At 53.8% G+C, this 15,536-nt stretch overlaps 1 protein-coding gene across 8 annotated transcripts in view; it reads right to left on the bottom strand.

Annotated features, from left to right (window-relative positions):
- Positions 1 to 15,536, bottom strand: part of Tsc2 (TSC complex subunit 2) — a 32,756-nt gene that overhangs the window by 7,507 nt on the left and 9,713 nt on the right. For 2 of the 8 annotated variants that reach the window (XM_075941614.1, XM_075941608.1), the window contains exons 9-29: positions 15,175 to 15,248; positions 13,818 to 13,944; positions 12,878 to 13,021; positions 11,849 to 11,986; positions 11,295 to 11,398; positions 10,762 to 10,843; positions 9,981 to 10,136; positions 9,464 to 9,580; positions 8,277 to 8,399; positions 7,518 to 7,624; positions 7,170 to 7,320; positions 6,059 to 6,181; positions 5,461 to 5,595; positions 4,348 to 4,537; positions 3,768 to 3,861; positions 3,497 to 3,599; positions 3,195 to 3,289; positions 1,999 to 2,127; positions 574 to 738; positions 321 to 473; positions 122 to 234 (exon numbers count right to left, since the gene is read on the bottom strand). In XM_075941614.1, coding sequence (XP_075797729.1) covers positions 122 to 234; positions 321 to 473; positions 574 to 738; positions 1,999 to 2,127; positions 3,195 to 3,289; positions 3,497 to 3,599; positions 3,768 to 3,861; positions 4,348 to 4,537; positions 5,461 to 5,595; positions 6,059 to 6,181; positions 7,170 to 7,320; positions 7,518 to 7,624; positions 8,277 to 8,399; positions 9,464 to 9,580; positions 9,981 to 10,136; positions 10,762 to 10,843; positions 11,295 to 11,398; positions 11,849 to 11,986; positions 12,878 to 13,021; positions 13,818 to 13,944; positions 15,175 to 15,248 — 2,623 coding nt within the window. The remainder of the gene's footprint in view (positions 1 to 121; positions 235 to 320; positions 474 to 573; positions 739 to 1,998; positions 2,128 to 3,194; positions 3,290 to 3,496; positions 3,600 to 3,767; positions 3,862 to 4,347; positions 4,538 to 5,460; positions 5,596 to 6,058; positions 6,182 to 7,169; positions 7,321 to 7,517; positions 7,625 to 8,276; positions 8,400 to 9,463; positions 9,581 to 9,980; positions 10,137 to 10,761; positions 10,844 to 11,294; positions 11,399 to 11,848; positions 11,987 to 12,877; positions 13,022 to 13,817; positions 13,945 to 15,174; positions 15,249 to 15,536) is intronic. The other 6 variants (XM_075941607.1, XM_075941609.1, XM_075941610.1 and 3 more) reach the window with 3 other exon arrangements.

Genomic DNA, 15,536 nt, shown 5'->3' with positions numbered 1-15,536 from the left:
TGGCCAGTCAAGCCAGCCAGCAGTCCTTCAGCTGCAGGGACCTTCTGCGCACTGGGCCAAGCTGAGAGGCAGCTGAAGGGTAAAGGGCATCTGCCAGGAGCTGGCTGGGGTAAAAACTGACCTGACATGGAGCGGACCCGGTCCCGGGCCCCACGCGACACCTGCTGCCCAGATTGCGACTCCAGTTTGGCTGGTGCTTCCTTTGTCTGCCTCACATGTACCCCAGGATCAGAGCTAAGGACGTAAGCACCCATACAGAGTCAACCACGATCCCCAGGGGTTCCAGGACCACAGTGTACACAGAAGGAAGGGACAATCACCTTGGCTCTGGGCCACCTTGCATATCCCCTGAATCCAGGCCCAGCAACGACCGGGTGCCGGTTCCCACGCTGGTTGTCACGGTGACGAGCTTATTTCCGACCAGCCAGGTCTTGGTCCGACCCCCTGCCAGGAGGAACTCTCCCACGGGGGACCTGAAAGAACAGAAGTGTCCACGGCTCAGCAGGGCCTCAGGCGCCCAGAGCAGCTGCCCCTCCCACCTTCAGAGCCCCAGTCTTGTAGTACAGCACACACCTCTTGGGGACCGCAGTGAAGTTGGAGAACACGTATCGGGCCATCATGTCCAGACACGTTTCTGTGAGCTCCAAGTGGAGATTCTTCAAGCTGTCATCAGCCTGGGCCATAGAGTTCTCATCCGCAGACCCCAGGCTAGCGCTGGTGAGGGATGTCTGGATTCTGCTGGAGAAGGAAACCATACCCAGGTCAGGGGTCAGAGCTAAGAGAAGAACCATGCTGAGTCACCTTCCACCAGGAGTCAAAGCTCAATGCATGCTTGGCCAAGATGGCCTTGCTCAGAAAGCCCACCAGGCCCAGGGTGCAGCGGCCAGTAGAGCTACAACCTCACAAGCCATGTGGACCATGTCATCCCAGAGAAGAAGGGAGAGAGGTGCCTCACAGCAAAGCCCTCTGGCTGGAGCAGAGCTGAGAGACTGACGAGACCAAAACACCCTTGCCCCAAAGCACACAGGAGTTAGCCATGGCTGCAGCACACAGCTTAGTCATGCAGACTCAGAGAACACAGGAGGACAGAGCAAGATTGCATTCTGCCCACAGGGCCACCTCCTGTCATGGACGGGGAGTGGCTGGGCTCTGTGTATTACTTGGGCTAAGTGAACCGGCATGGCTGCTCCAGGTCCACTCCCGCCCCAGGGATCAGAGGAAGGCCTTTGGAGCTTTGATTCTGACCTCAGTGCCATAGCTCTTCACTCACATTTTACTGATAAGGAATCTGCCAGAAAAGAGAAGTTGAGAGGGGTATACTACTGAGCACCCTACTGCCCCCAGCTACCAGAGGCCACACAGAGGTAGAAGCCCAAGGCAGGGACTAGCAAGGAGTTGAATCTCAGGGTGGTAGAAGTCACATCCACAGAGGGCTTGCAGGTGAGGGAAAGATGCCTATCACTAGTACAGACAAAATTCACAGGCAGATGCTCACAGCCTCCCCTCCCAGTCTGGCCTCAACACCAGAGTCCTATACAAAAGCCTCTAGCTCCCCTTAGAATGAAGCCCGAGAAGGAAATCTGCCCTACAGAATGTGATGCCACACTCAGACGAGTGTGCGTCCGCCAACCTGCACGAGTGCAACTGGGACTTACGAAGCTCTTGCCCCCGTCTTTGAGGTAGAGGTCTGCCGGGCGGGCACTAGCCTCCCAGTCCTCTCAGAACAGCCATCCTAGCTCTCTAGTCAGGGCCCGGGCGGTGACCTCCGAGGAGGCTGTGCAGCCAACTGTGCTAGTACAGGGCTTGGACAGAATGCAACCTTCCCTCCCCTTCACCACCAGGCTCTGTTAGGCTGGGACCAGGTTGTCCTCCAGCTCTGGTCAGGGAGAGCCGCCAGCAGGCGAGGAGGTCATGCATGCAGCCCCATGCACCACCACCCGGGTGCTCACGGGGCCAAGCTCCAGGGTCTGTGCCCCCCGCCCGACACAGCCCCACTACCTGCGGACCACATGTTCAGACACACTGACGCTGCGGCACCGGAAGGCCTCGGCTGCACAGCTCTCTCTGAGTTCTTTCACAGGCGCAGAGTTATTCAGGCCTTGTTTGGGGGCTCTGGCTATCCTCAAACTACCGGGCGAGGAAGGAAGCCCCAAGCCCCAGAGAGCCCAGCTCCCGGGAATGGGAAAACAAGCCATTGGAGGGGTGAGGAGGAAAGGTCCCAGGCCACAGGGTCAAGATGGAGAGGTCCCGAGGGTGAGATGAACAAAAGAACCATGCCAAAGGACAGTGAGCAGGGGAAGAAACAGAAAACAAAAATGCATAAAATTACAGCTTGTAAATGCGACTGAGAAAATGTAAGGTTTCACGCATGATACCAAAACAAAAGACATTAGTGCAAATTAAATGTGTGTGGATCGCCCCGCACGGCAGATTCCAGGCTATGCTGACCAGATATCCCTGCCTACCCCACAGAGAGGCCATCGAGGCCAGGCCTGGAACTCACTGTGGAAAGAGGCTAGTTCTCAATGCAAGGCCCATGAGCCCCTGAGAGGAGGCGGCTCCAGCCAAACTGCGGTTCTTCAGCCCTGGCTGCACTGGAAAGTGCCGTATCCCACCCGGGAGAGCTGAGGCAGCCCGCAGGGAGCAGGGCAGGCAGGGCAGCAGGACGATGAGGTGCAAACAGAACAATGAGTACTAGCACAGCTCTGCTTTCAGATACGGCACAAGCGGCTGTGATGGTGGAGAGCGTGTCCCTGGTGAGCAAGCTCCAGACGAAGAGCGGTGGCTCTGGCTGAAAGCTGAGCTAACCAGAGACCGTGGGGCCAAGCGGTGCGTGTCTCTGGGTTCTCCCTGCCAGGCCCAATCACAGCTCCCATCATACATCCTTTTCCTCCTCTTCCAGTGCAGTGAGAACCAGCCCTATACATCTTGATCTCCAACATGACACTATGTGAGCCTGCGCCAGAGAGGCCAGGAGGCTGGCACACAGGACCCACGGGGCTACAAACTACAAGCCAGCCTAGAAATGGGAGGTTCTAGCAACCTTTGCAGGTCCTGCCCAAGGGCATTTTAGGCCCAGGTCACCATGCATGGTGACACCCCCTCATTCCTAGTCCCATGTTTACTAGCCTAGAGGTCACAGCCTAGGGTCCCACCCAACTTGATACCAGGAAAGGCCCCAGCAGACCCCGAACCTTTTGGGCCTCTCATTGAGACTGGTGCTCCTTGCTCTGAAACTGTCCTTCTCAGGGGTGTCATCGAAAGACAGGAGGACATTGGAACGCAGGCCCTGGAGTGGGGTGGAGATATAAGCTGTGAGAGGAACCATGGGAAAGCAAATCAGTTCTTTCCGAGCTACGCCAGCCTCAGGTTGAGTGCAATGAGGCGGCTCAGCAGAGCCAGCTCCTGGGTGCCACAGAGCTCCAAGCAGTCCCCACCTCCACCCACGGTCCTGTCCAGTGCTAACATCCCACACCATCCATGCCCCTGCGCTAACCTTAGTAATATAGGGGACAAAATCCTTCCGGAAAGGCAGGCGGCACCTGATGAACCACATGGCTATGACGTGGTGGGCCAAGCACACGATGTACTGGTTGAACCTGGGGAGAAGGCACAGTTCTGGCCCCCTCTTGGATCAGTGAGAAAACGTCACGGGGCTCAGAGTTCAAAACAGAGGCGGGAGGGCATCAGGAGACTCTTGAGCTTGGAGCCCAGACTGACTTTCTGGGCCATGGCTGAGAAGGGGGACCCAGGGCAACCAGACTTACTTGGAGGGATTGGTGTATGGCAGGGAGATTGCAAATACACTTGCGTACTGCTCTGCAGCGAAATTTCTGTAGAGGTGGGGCAGCCTGGCCAGAGCTGTGGCACAAGAGCAGCCATCAGGGGGCCCGGCCAGCCAACAAGGACCACAGCTGCAGCTGACTGGCACCAGCACCCTAGGCTTCGTCTCTAAAGTCAGGGCAACTGTCCACAGCCACCAAAATATAACCTTCCAGCTGGGGCCTCAGCTCTCCATCCTGGCCAGGGACAGCACCCTGTGTTTCCTTGCCAAATCTAGCCATGGCCTGCACTACAGGACCCATGGCCTATCCTATATGACCACGGCCTGCACTACAGGACCCATGGCCTATCTATATGACCACGGCCTGCACTACAGGACCCATGGCCTGTCTATATGACCACGGCCTGCACTACAGGACCCATGGTCTGTCTATATGACCACGGCCTGCACTACAGGACCCACGGCCTGCGCTATGTGACCACGGCCTGCACTACACGACTCCCACACAGCTGGCCACGACGCACATGTACAGGTGTGTCCACAAGCAAACCATACAAACTCACTGGACAGGAACTCCAGGAGGGGGATGGCCATACTGGCTGTGGCAGAAATGTGCGTCAGCTTCACTACCAGGACAGGCAGAGCCTTGATGATGATGTCAGGCATCTCCACGCTGCAGATGGCCAATGCCACCACGCACTGGCTGGCACAGCGGTAGATGAGGCCTTGCTCCAAGCAGTAAACCATCTCACGCTGAGGGAAGTAAGACATGAGATACATGGTATCCTAGCCCCTGCCCAGGAGGGCCCAGCTGCTCTGGTATACCAGGTCCTTCCCCAAGTTTTGTTTCCTTCTTTTGCCTGCTTTGAGCTGGTTCTTGGAGGAGATTGGGGGCAAGTCTTAGAAGAGCCCCTCAATGTCTAAATCAGTCATTGTCACAGATAGTACCACCCTATGACCAAGAGAATGAAGTCACATATCCAGGGGTCATACCCCCATCATTCTGAGGCTCCCAAAGGACTGGCCTTGAGGAGAAGCACCAACTGATGTAGCAAGTACCTCCTGGTTGGTATCTTCTATGAAGACAACAGCAAAATGACAGCTCAGGCCACAGACTGGGGCTTTAATGCCCCAGAATATCTCTGCTTCCCTGAAGCCAGCCCTCAGAAATATTTTGGGTTCAGAGAACCTCCATGATCTTTGAGTTGCCTTCTGGCACAATGCACGGGGATATTTCATTCAAGCTGAGCCTGTGGATGAAGTCCCAGCGTCAGTTCCCAACTGTGCTGCAGTCAGGGACCTGGGCTCAGGGAAAGACAGGCCTCCCCAGGCCGCCGGGACTGTGAGCAGGCTCCAGACCAGAACAGAACCTGGGGGACACACAGAGTGTGGCAGGAAATAGGGCACTGCTGTGACTGACAAAAGAAGGGACACCAGGAGTCCTGACAGCCGACCGCACACTTCCTACAGCTGGTCTGGGCATCTGCCAAGGAGAACTCCTCGAAGGGGAGGTCTTGCTGGGGACATGAGGACAATGGGCACAGCCAAGGGCCATATCAAAGCCCTCAGTTACAGAAAACTTACAAGTTTTCTGGGATTCAGCTGCCCTCCCCCTGGCCCAGCAACCAGCTTACAGAGTGCCCTTTTGTCCTGCTGCCCCTTTTCCCATCTCTCACCTGTTTGGTCTTGTCCAGATAGTTGTGGTACGATATTAATGCCGTCAGCACAGGGACCACAGCCAAGTGCAGATCGGTTCTTGAGAAGCCTTCTGGGGTACCTCTGAGCCGCTCAAGGGTCTTTGGGTCTGAAAGCTACGACATGAGACAGAGCCCTGAACCCCGCTCCACAGCAGTGTGTCTCAGGAGCAGGGGGTGCTGGGGAATCCCCAAAGGTCCCCTACTTCCTGGCAGAGGTCTTCCTGAGAAAACTCTCAGCTTGTGACAATATAGCAGGAGTGTTCTAGTCACAGAGACTCGGGGCATATACACCCAGTAAGAAGGCCTTGGCCAGGGACCAGCCATGCACATGTCTGGAACGGGATGGGATGCGAAACCCCAGGGCAGTTTTGGCATTGTAGCCTGCTGGCACTAGGAGCACGGTCTGGAGCTGAAGTTCATATGAAAGATAGAGCACCCCAGCTAGTGGTGGTGGTAGATCTGTGAGAACCAGCCTCTATTTCGGAGGAGAAAGCCTAGATTATAGCCCAAGGTCACAGCCTACTGCAAAGGTCCACAGATGTCACAGGAGTTGGCACAGAGGCTGTGGTGACATTACCATGGAGCAGAGGGCAGAAGACAGTTGGTCAACATTGCAGGGGGAGGTGAAAATGAGGACTTTGTAGCGCAGTGACTCAGGCAGCTTGCTGAGTACCAGCTTCAGCACCTTCCAGTCGGTCTCCTAGGAGAAGAGATGGCTAAGGTAGCGGGCTCACTAGACCTTGGGCAGAAGTGTGTGCTAGTGACTAGCACAGCCACAAGGCTTCTGGCTTTCTGCTCCCTGACCCTTGAACTGTGTCCCTAAATTGTACAGGTAGCCACTTCTCAAAGAGAGACTGGGACATTGGAGTGGTGACCACCCTCCAGAGTGAAGACCCAGAAGACAGCATTGCCTCCTCCACTTCTTAGCAGTTTCTCCAGGTCTGGCTCTGCCTCCCTCACCTGCCCAGTGACAGCGCGGTAACTGCCCACCTCTGCATGATACTGAATGCTTCCCAACAGATACCCACCCTGACCTTCTGCACTGGCTGAGCCTCCACAACTGACACTGTGGCAAGAGAAAGCTGAGCTATGTCAGAGGGTAGAAGGGAGCACACACATCCATAGGCAGAGACTGCTGGCAGGGAGCCAACGTGTCAGCCAGAGGCCACAGTCGTGGGGAGGACGCAAACGTAGCTCTCTGACTCCTGCCTGACACGCCTACTCCCAGAGCCAAATCCTAGCAGTCCTGAACCCTGACCCCTGTGACAGGAGGCCTGGATACTCCTAGGCAACAACCTGCCAGCTCCAGCATCTCCAGGGACTCTGGGTCTTCCGCTCCTCCCAGTGCCCCCAGTCTCTCTGCCTTGGTCTCCTGCCTGGCATCTTTAGCATCTCTTACTGTACAAAACCATACCACCTGCTTCCAGCCGTTGCTAACGCCTGTCTCAGCTTACCTGGTGGATGTCCCGGAGACATGACTGTACCCACTCTATGCCACACTGCCCACTTGTGGCCGCCCCACAAAGTGCATGGTGATTTAGGGTTACTATTATCTGGCTACATATCTGAGTTGTTATAAAACTTCACTCATACAAGGGTGAAAAAAATGGATTTCAAGAATTTGATACCCACAGGGCAGGGACAGCTCAGTCTGCCCTAACAGAGCCCGAAGAATGGGCCCATCTCACCTGCTTCAAACACTGCAGCAAGACGCGGAAGAGTAGGGAGTAGGGTAGGTGGCCAAGTCGTACAGCAGGGCCTGTAGGCAAGGGGCTAGGTGGCCCAGTTGGAGGTGAAAGAGGCCCACTGGCCTTCTTCTCGGATGCCCTCTCCAGGTCCCTGTGGAAGCAGGTGGACAAGCAACTGAGACAGTACTATGCTGTGCAAGCCAGAACAGACATGCTCCCCCTGACATAGCTTGTGAGTAGCATCCCTCTGGACAGTTCCTCTTATAGACTAACTGGGGCAGAGAAGACCCAGCTTCAGCTAGTGGACAGTCCACCCCTAGAGCACGAGAGAGGCACCGCCACACATACATGCAGTCACAGACACAGTAAGGGCTGAATCTCACGACCCCATCCTTGTTGGGCAGTCCCAGTCGATGCAACGAATCAGCCCGCAGCAGTAGCAGGAAGTCAAAAGCCTGCCAGGGAGCAATATGGTCATCCAGTCAAGCCAGGAGCCTGACTCTGGGGCAGGCAGAGAAACCCTAACCTTTAGCACTCTAGAGACAACTGAAGCCTGAGCGTCTACGCTGGTGTCCTACGGAGGGAGACTTCTCCCCAGTAGCTATCTGGTTCCCAGGTAGCACCAAAACAGCCACCAACACCAAATGGCAAACTGTTCTCAGAGTTCCATCACATCTCTACAGTGACAGACTGGGCCAGGACCCTTACAGAACAGGCTACACCCTGAGCCTGGGAACTGACCTCTACTCAGCAGATTAGCATGGCACACGGCCAACGGCCGTCCCCTCACCCTCTCACTACCACTCCATCCAAGGGAGCCCATGCTATAGGGTACTGAGATTCTCTAGCACTGGAACTATACGCCAACCCTAGAAGCCAATGTGCCCTATCCTGGACAAGTGTGTGACCCCAGAGGGGTGAGTCACAAAGCTACAAGGAGTATAGGCCAAGAAAAGGCAGTAGGTTCTTGGCAACACAGACCCGGCAGATGCCGAGGAGAAAAGGGCCTTGTGCAGGACCCTCCCTAGACCACCTACTGCCTCTCTAGACTGCTATAACACAGCCACCTGGACAAGGCAGCACGCTGACCCCACGCAGCAGTCTCACCTGCAGCCGGATGCTGCTGGCAATGGGCAGGGAGTAGCCATGCTTGTAGTGGAGCTGGATGTGGCTAATGAGGGTCTCATACACCCGAGTGGCGTGGCTGGCAGGCAAGGTATAAAGCTTGGTCTGCAAGAAAGAGTGCACCAATCCTACAACAGCAGTCAGGGAGATGGTGCCCTTGACCTAGGTGCGCGAAACAACATCAGCTCTCTGTACATCGCCTCTGTACGTGTCAGTCACAGCACCATCTCTCTATGTGCCCGCCTCATCAGCAGGGAAGCACATCCAATGAGTATTGTAGCTGGCGGTGGTGGCACACCCAGCACTCTACCAAGCACTCGGGCAGAGGCAGCTGGATCTGTGAGTTCAAAGCCAGTCTGGTCTACAGAGCTAGTTCCAGGATAGGCTCCAAAGCTACACAGAGAAAGCTTTGTCTCAAAAAAACCAAAAAAAAAAAAAAAAAGAAAAGAAAAGAAAAAAGAAAAGAAAAGAAAAAAAAGGAAAAAGGAACAAATTTGTGTGCTAGGCATCAGAGTGCACCTATTCCCAGCAACTAGAGAAGGGGAGGCACCGATCAGGAATTCAAAATCAGCCTTGGCAAGATAATGAGAGTTTCTTTCAACAAAAGAAGAAAAAAGAAATAAAGGCAAGGCAAACCCCAGAAGTGACTTGGCTGTGGAGAACCATATGCTCTGACAGAGAAGTCAGAACTCATGCGGTAGCCAGTGCAGAGCAGCCCAAGTCTACACAGTGCAGAAGGCTGACCATGACAGCGCAGACCTACGGTCCTGGCACTTGGAGACGGGAAGAAGAGGATCAAGAGTTCAAGACCAGTCTAGCCTATATGGATCCTATCTAAAAAAGGGGGGAAGGGGACTATGGAGATGGAGGGGAACGTACCTGTCATACATATGTGAGGACCAGCATTTGGGTCCTCAGAACCCACACACAGGATGTGGTAGAGCACGTCTGTACCCAGCGCTCCTGTGGGAGACTGCAGGCGAGGCAGGAGGATCCCTCTATGCTCCTAGGCCAGCTAGTCTGAGTAGTCAGTGGCAAACAAGCCTCACACCTTGGTCACGCCTTCCTACTGCTGCCCATTTACCACGCAACCCTGTAAACCGGTCAGAGCTGGGTCTTCCAGCAGGAGTAGACAGACACTAGTCTTCTCACCCTTCCGGAGCACCCACCTGAAGGATGACCAGGAGCCCCAGGACTGCAGTCTTCACATCCTCCAGGGAGGCTGAGTACACCGCCACATCCCTTTCTTCCAGATCCAGGGGGAGAGAGAGCGAGCGTGCCATCACCTTCCAAGAGACCAGTACGTGAGTTCCAGTTCAGTTCCCAGGCGGTCACCCACACATCTGATCCTTTGTCTTGTGCTTCGCAGGAGGGAAGGTACACTTTTACACAAGCGGCTGCTCACAAGCTACACTTCAAAACTGAGAGGACAAAGTGACTAGGCTGGGAGGGGAGGGCCACAGCCTGCACCTCAGCTCTGTGCTATCCTTCGCTTGTCCAGCCCAGATCCCTCAGGAAGGACACTGGCCAAGCAGCGAGGTGGCTCAACACAGCCTCTTGACACCACACATCTGCTGGGAGGGATGTCCCTCCCATGGAGACAGCCACTAGTCACAATGATAAGAATGGGACAGAGCCCGAGAGACGCTCTGTCCACACCAGCCCAGACCTCCAGATGGTTCTCACTTTCTCAATGATGTCCAGGAGACTGTTGAAGTGGTGTGTGTGGCAGCCTTCTGCCAGGTCCACCAGCAGCTGGGTGGCCAACTTTCGGACCTGGTGGTCTTTGTCCTCGGGAACGTGGGAGAGCTGCGAGATGACCACTGAGTTAATCAGTTCCTCCTGCATTGGGCACAAGTTGGAGAAGGTGAGCTTCCAGTCACACAGTGGATGCACTGTGACCCTTCAGGGCACAGACCCAAAGCAGTTAAGGAGTCACTAACAATGGCAGAAAAGCTGGACGATGAAGATCCTGGATCCCACCTCCGACCTACCATATACAATGGACCCTCCTCCGTGGAGGCCATGTGTGAGTGTGTGTATATGCTGGGCAAAGGGAAACCCTGACATCAAAGATGCTACTGTAACAAGGACGCCGTGAGGAGAGCTTTCACGGGGCTAGGGAAGGCAACAGGAAAGGCACACGAAGACCAACTCTGGTGAGAACAGAGGATCAGAGGCCCTTTCTGAACCCTGAGGGAAAATGGACGGGACTGTGGTAGAGGTACGGATCAGTGGCAGCTCTGCCTAACAGGTTCCTTCCCCAGAATAACACAGACAAAAGACTTCGGAAATCAGACCAGATTTCTCAGAAACTCTTGGTCTGAGTGGGGCCTAGGCTGGAACTCCACAAGTACAAGCACCTGCCTTGCTTCTCGGCAGCCTTCAGGCCCAGCAGAACCTGACCAGGAACCATCGAGTGCACGCGGAGGGACAAAGCCCGAACCGCACCTCGTAGAACCCGTACCTCGTAGAACTGCCTGTTGATGAGGAGCACAAAGGACAGCACGTCCAGCACCTTGATGCGCACGGCACTGCGGCACTCGTTCCTAAGGGAGGCAAGCGAGCTTCAGCTGGCTAAGAACACTCCACCCTCAGCATGCACACACTGGGCAGGACAGCCCAGCTTTGGACTATCCTCATGGAATCCGTCAACAACCAACCAAGACCAAGTAAAAGGGTGGCCTTCAGGGGCCATTTTGTTTTTACTGAGACAGGGTTTCTCAGTAGTTATGGAGACTGGCCTGAAACTCGCCCTGTAGACCAGGCTGGCCTCAAGCTCACAGAGATCCACCTGCCTCTGTCTCCTGAGTACTGGGATTAAAGGCGTGCGCCGCCACCACCCAGCCAGAGGCCATCTGTATGGACCATCCTGTGCACAGGAGGACACTAGCCTACTGAAAAGCCAACCTCCCCACTAATCAAGAACTGTGATTTTGGAGAATCTCCCCGAGGTCTTGGACAGGTCGCTGGTGTAAAGGGTCACAGAGGCTTTGCTACCTGAAGAACCTGTCCATTAACAACTGCAAATTCTGGATCCAGCCGTCCTTGGCCGGGTGGATGGATTGGGCTCTGTAGGATATCAAGTTTAAGAGAGAAGACTCCTGTAAAGGAAAACAATTCTAGGGTCAGTGAGCCATTTCTTCCTGCAGATGCCACTGACCTGCTGCTACTGATGGCCCAGGAGAACCCAGTTTGCTCAGAGATTAGCTACCTCAGCCCGGTGGGGAATTAGCAAAAGCAAAGATCTGGAAGTGAGGAACTCATGTCAAACCCACGAACAGCATGGTGGTAAGCAGAGGAATCCTGGCAAGAGGAATCTGGAAGAACTGATCTCTGCAGAACCAGCCCAGAACCTCCCTCCACACAGGTGGGAGGAAATTGATGGTCAGGCTAGCACGCCTGCTTGAGCAAACCCACACAAGCCCGCTAGCTGATGCCTGCCAGGCTTCCTGCAGAGCACAGATCCAGGAACACAGGAACCTGTCCATCTTTACTTGAAAACCAGAACCACTGGAACCATCCCCACAGCCCCACCAGCACAGGGTCCTTACAGGTCTCTGGTCTGCATAGCTCTCCACCAGTTCATAATATCTTTCCTGAGAGCCATGGAACTCATTCTGGTCACACAGCTCCTCCACGGTGGTCAGCAGGTCATGGACGATGGTCCTGAGTTCTGGGCTGTCCAGGTTCTACAGTACCAAGATATATCACATAAACTAATTTCCTTTACCCTCTGAACACAGCTTAAGAGGAGCTACACACAACACACCCACATACACCACCTCCTCTTCTCTCACTCACACCCACATTTTAATTAGGCTATCTGAGATATGGAAACCGTTGCTCTGGCCCATTTCCTATCACAGGAATGGAAGGTGAGCCTATGAAAGCTGGTCTGGAAACGAGAGCAAACAGGAGGTGAAAATACCACAGCTCCAATACCCTTGCCTGCTTCTCCCGGGTTCCAATACCTTTCAGTTTCAGAAGTGTGGCCTCCGACCTCCTCTACTAAACCCAAAGTACCTCCTGGTCAGCCCATTTGACCAACTACAACTCAACTTGGACCTTGCCACATCCCAGTTTTCCCTTCCCCTGGCATGCCCTTTTCATCAGCTGTCCCAGGCTGAGCTCATGCTGAACGTTAACCTCATCACCCACAGCCCTGCATTCATGGGAACGTGTGGCCCTGGTGTTTTCTTTAACACTGTGGTCAACACTCACTAATGTCCTCCAAAGTCACAAATGGCCGTGTAGATGCTCTGGAGATTGCCTTAGGACCTACTCAAGCCACAGAGGCGACTTGTCCTGTCTGTCACTTGGTCTGCCTTGGACAACTAGCTCAGCCCTTGCTCACCTACTACATATTCCTGTCTAGAGCCAAAATAATGGAGCATACTTGGAAAAACCAGATCTGCTCTTCAAAGGAAGACAAATTAGGACCACCGAGAACCACCAGCAAACAGTCAGGCTAAGCTTTCAGACCCTAAGAAAGGCCCAAATGCACGGAAGGGACGCACACATGCCCCCATCAGGGACAGGCCTGTCTGGGGTCTTAGTCCTTTCTGGCAAGCCTGCCTTACCTGGAGTTGCTGAAGCAGTCGTTCAATAATGTCCAGCAGAATATCCCATGTCACAGCCTGGAGTTCCTTTCTATACTTCTTGATGAGTCTTGTTATGGACAGAACAATCTCATAAGACACCACCTCGTTAGGACAGGTCATAGCCTGCAACAGTGCACGGAACACAGAGATCAGCTGCTTTTTGCTCACTTAGAGGAAGCCCCCTCCCATCCTGTCTTAGAATTGAGTGTAAAAACTGCATGGATGGGCAGCACTTACCACACATGCCCGCAACGCACACGTGGAGCCCAGAAAGGAATCTGTTCTGTAAGACCCAAGACCCAAAGCCCTACCTCCAAAAGGCCACACTTGGAGGAGTCAGTCACCTCAAAGTCTAGACCTGGAGTGCTGCACAGCACGAAGTGACAGGTGCTAAGTTCTGGTGCCAGCAATGTAAGCGCAAAGACTACACCCTGCACAGCCCCACAAGACCCCTGCAGACCAGGAGACCGTACAACCAGACGAAAGACAGTTTGTCTCAGCAATTCTGCTGTAAGATGAGGATCCCAGGATCCCAGGATCCCAGCTCACCAGGGAGCCATGAGACTAAATACAAGCATGCACAAAGTTCTCTGGACACCACACACGGGACCACAGAACAAAAGCAATGCTGTGAACGCCATCTAGAGAGATGGCGAGATTACTACTTGACAAACCGGAAGCAGCACTGAGAGGAGGAACACTGACCCAGAGGCAACAGTGAGTACTTCAGCACTGACAGGCAGGAGATGAAATTCGTAAGATAAAACATTGTCCTGAGAACAACCCTTCCATAGCCCTAATCTTACCTATAGTTAAAAACAAGTCACTCAGACACAGCTGCAACAGACAGACAGGTGGGCAAGCCTGAAGTAAGCTTTCCCACTTCTCCCAACCCGCTGCGGTATGGAAAACCCTTTACCTCATAAAAAGATGGCAACACAGATGTGGGGGAGTTCTTGAGAGAATAGAGTCGGTGAGCTCCCCAGAGTGCCATCCCCACGAAGAACACGGCTCCTCTCAGCAGTGGGGCATCTTCCATGTATGATCTGAAAATGTTCCCAGGAAGACAGATGTGAGCAAGAGTCCCAGGTCGGAGTGGGGTAGCTGGGCTGACAGTGTCCCCAGGAGACACTTGGTACTTATGGTACAGAAGCACAGTTGGTGGAACATGGAGGAAGGTGGAGGCCAGTAGCCGCTGTAATTCCTCCACGAACTGTTCAGTCACTGCAGATCACCATGGACTATGGTTCACATTAGACAAACCCTGAGCCTCAGGGTTAAGCCAGAGACTCAAGAGTCCCACAAGGCAGGACTGGAGAGATGGCTCAGGTTAAGAACATTGGCTGCTCTTCCAGAGGTCCTGAGTTCAATTCCCAGCACCCACATGGTAGCTCACAATCATTTTTAATGAGATCTGGAACCCTCTCCTGGCAGGCAGACACAAGCAGACAGAATGCTACGCAGGAGAATGCTATTAATATTATAAATAAGTAAATCTTAAAAACAAACAAAGACTCCCACAAGGTTATACCTAAAACCATAGCTGAGAAGCCAAGGACATAATGAAAACTACTTCAAGAAGTCAGGCAGCAACCCCCATATCAGGACCTCACAGAACATCCAGGAGTCAGCACAGGTAGGAAGAACATTTTACCAAGAGTAAAGCGTATATGTAAAGACCCTTAGCAGGAGGGAGAATGCCAAAAGAAAAGACAAGAGGTTTATGGGAATAAGATAGGGTTAAGACATCCTCCAGGTCTGATTCATAGGAGAGACCACTATGATTTTAGACAAAGGGCAATATGGTCAGACCTACGTAAGAGAAGCCTCATTTGGCTGCTGTACAACAGTAAGCTTCAGGAGGTAGTGATGGAGGTTGGGGAGCAGCACAAGGGGAAGCTCTGCTGTTGGTGTCCATCTGACAGCGGGCAAATCTGAGCCACCCCTCGGGGACAAAAACATCAAGACCTGTAATGGCTTGGCTACTGGGGTGAAGGTGAGGGCAGCATTGAGTCAGGGCCATAAGTCTAGATCTGTAGCAGGGTAGGAAGGAGGTCACAGTATGGCCATGAGGGTTGGAAGGGAAGCTCAGACACTACATGTGAACATCCTGATTGGACTAGTAGAAACAGGAGATGGGCGGTCATAAAGAACAGCCCCCCAAAGCAACAGGAAAACCCCAACCTCATCGATGCCAACCGAGTGTCCAAAGCCTCCTCCTCCTGACCCTGCCCACCACCCTCACCAGGTGCCTCACCAGGCACGTTCACACTCACCTGTCTTCCATGATGCGGCACATGTTGTAGATGGCACTGTGGCCCAGGTGGGTGCCTAGAAGGTTCCGCATCAGCTGGGAGACAACACATATACACCATAAGGGTTTACTCTTATATGCCCCAAGCTCAAGGGGAGCCTGGCCTCTGCCTGCCTTGCCGTGAACACTCCTCTGCAGTCCCACCACTAAACTAGCTCACTGTGTCCTCCTTCCAAATGCACAAAAACTTCAGAGCCCTCAAAACATCCCCCAAACCTGGGCTTCGGCTCAACAACCTGAAACGGCTAGCAGGACGCCCTCAATGGGTCACTAACTGGTGATCCTGAAAATCTAGCAGCATTCACTGAAGACAACACAGCCCCA

The sequence above is a fragment of the Microtus pennsylvanicus genome, chromosome 11 (genome assembly GCF_037038515.1).
Source record: "Microtus pennsylvanicus isolate mMicPen1 chromosome 11, mMicPen1.hap1, whole genome shotgun sequence".
Taxonomy (NCBI): Eukaryota; Metazoa; Chordata; class Mammalia; order Rodentia; family Cricetidae; genus Microtus; species Microtus pennsylvanicus.
Note: the sequence above shows the minus strand (reverse complement) of the source record. Positions and strands in the feature narration are given on the sequence as shown.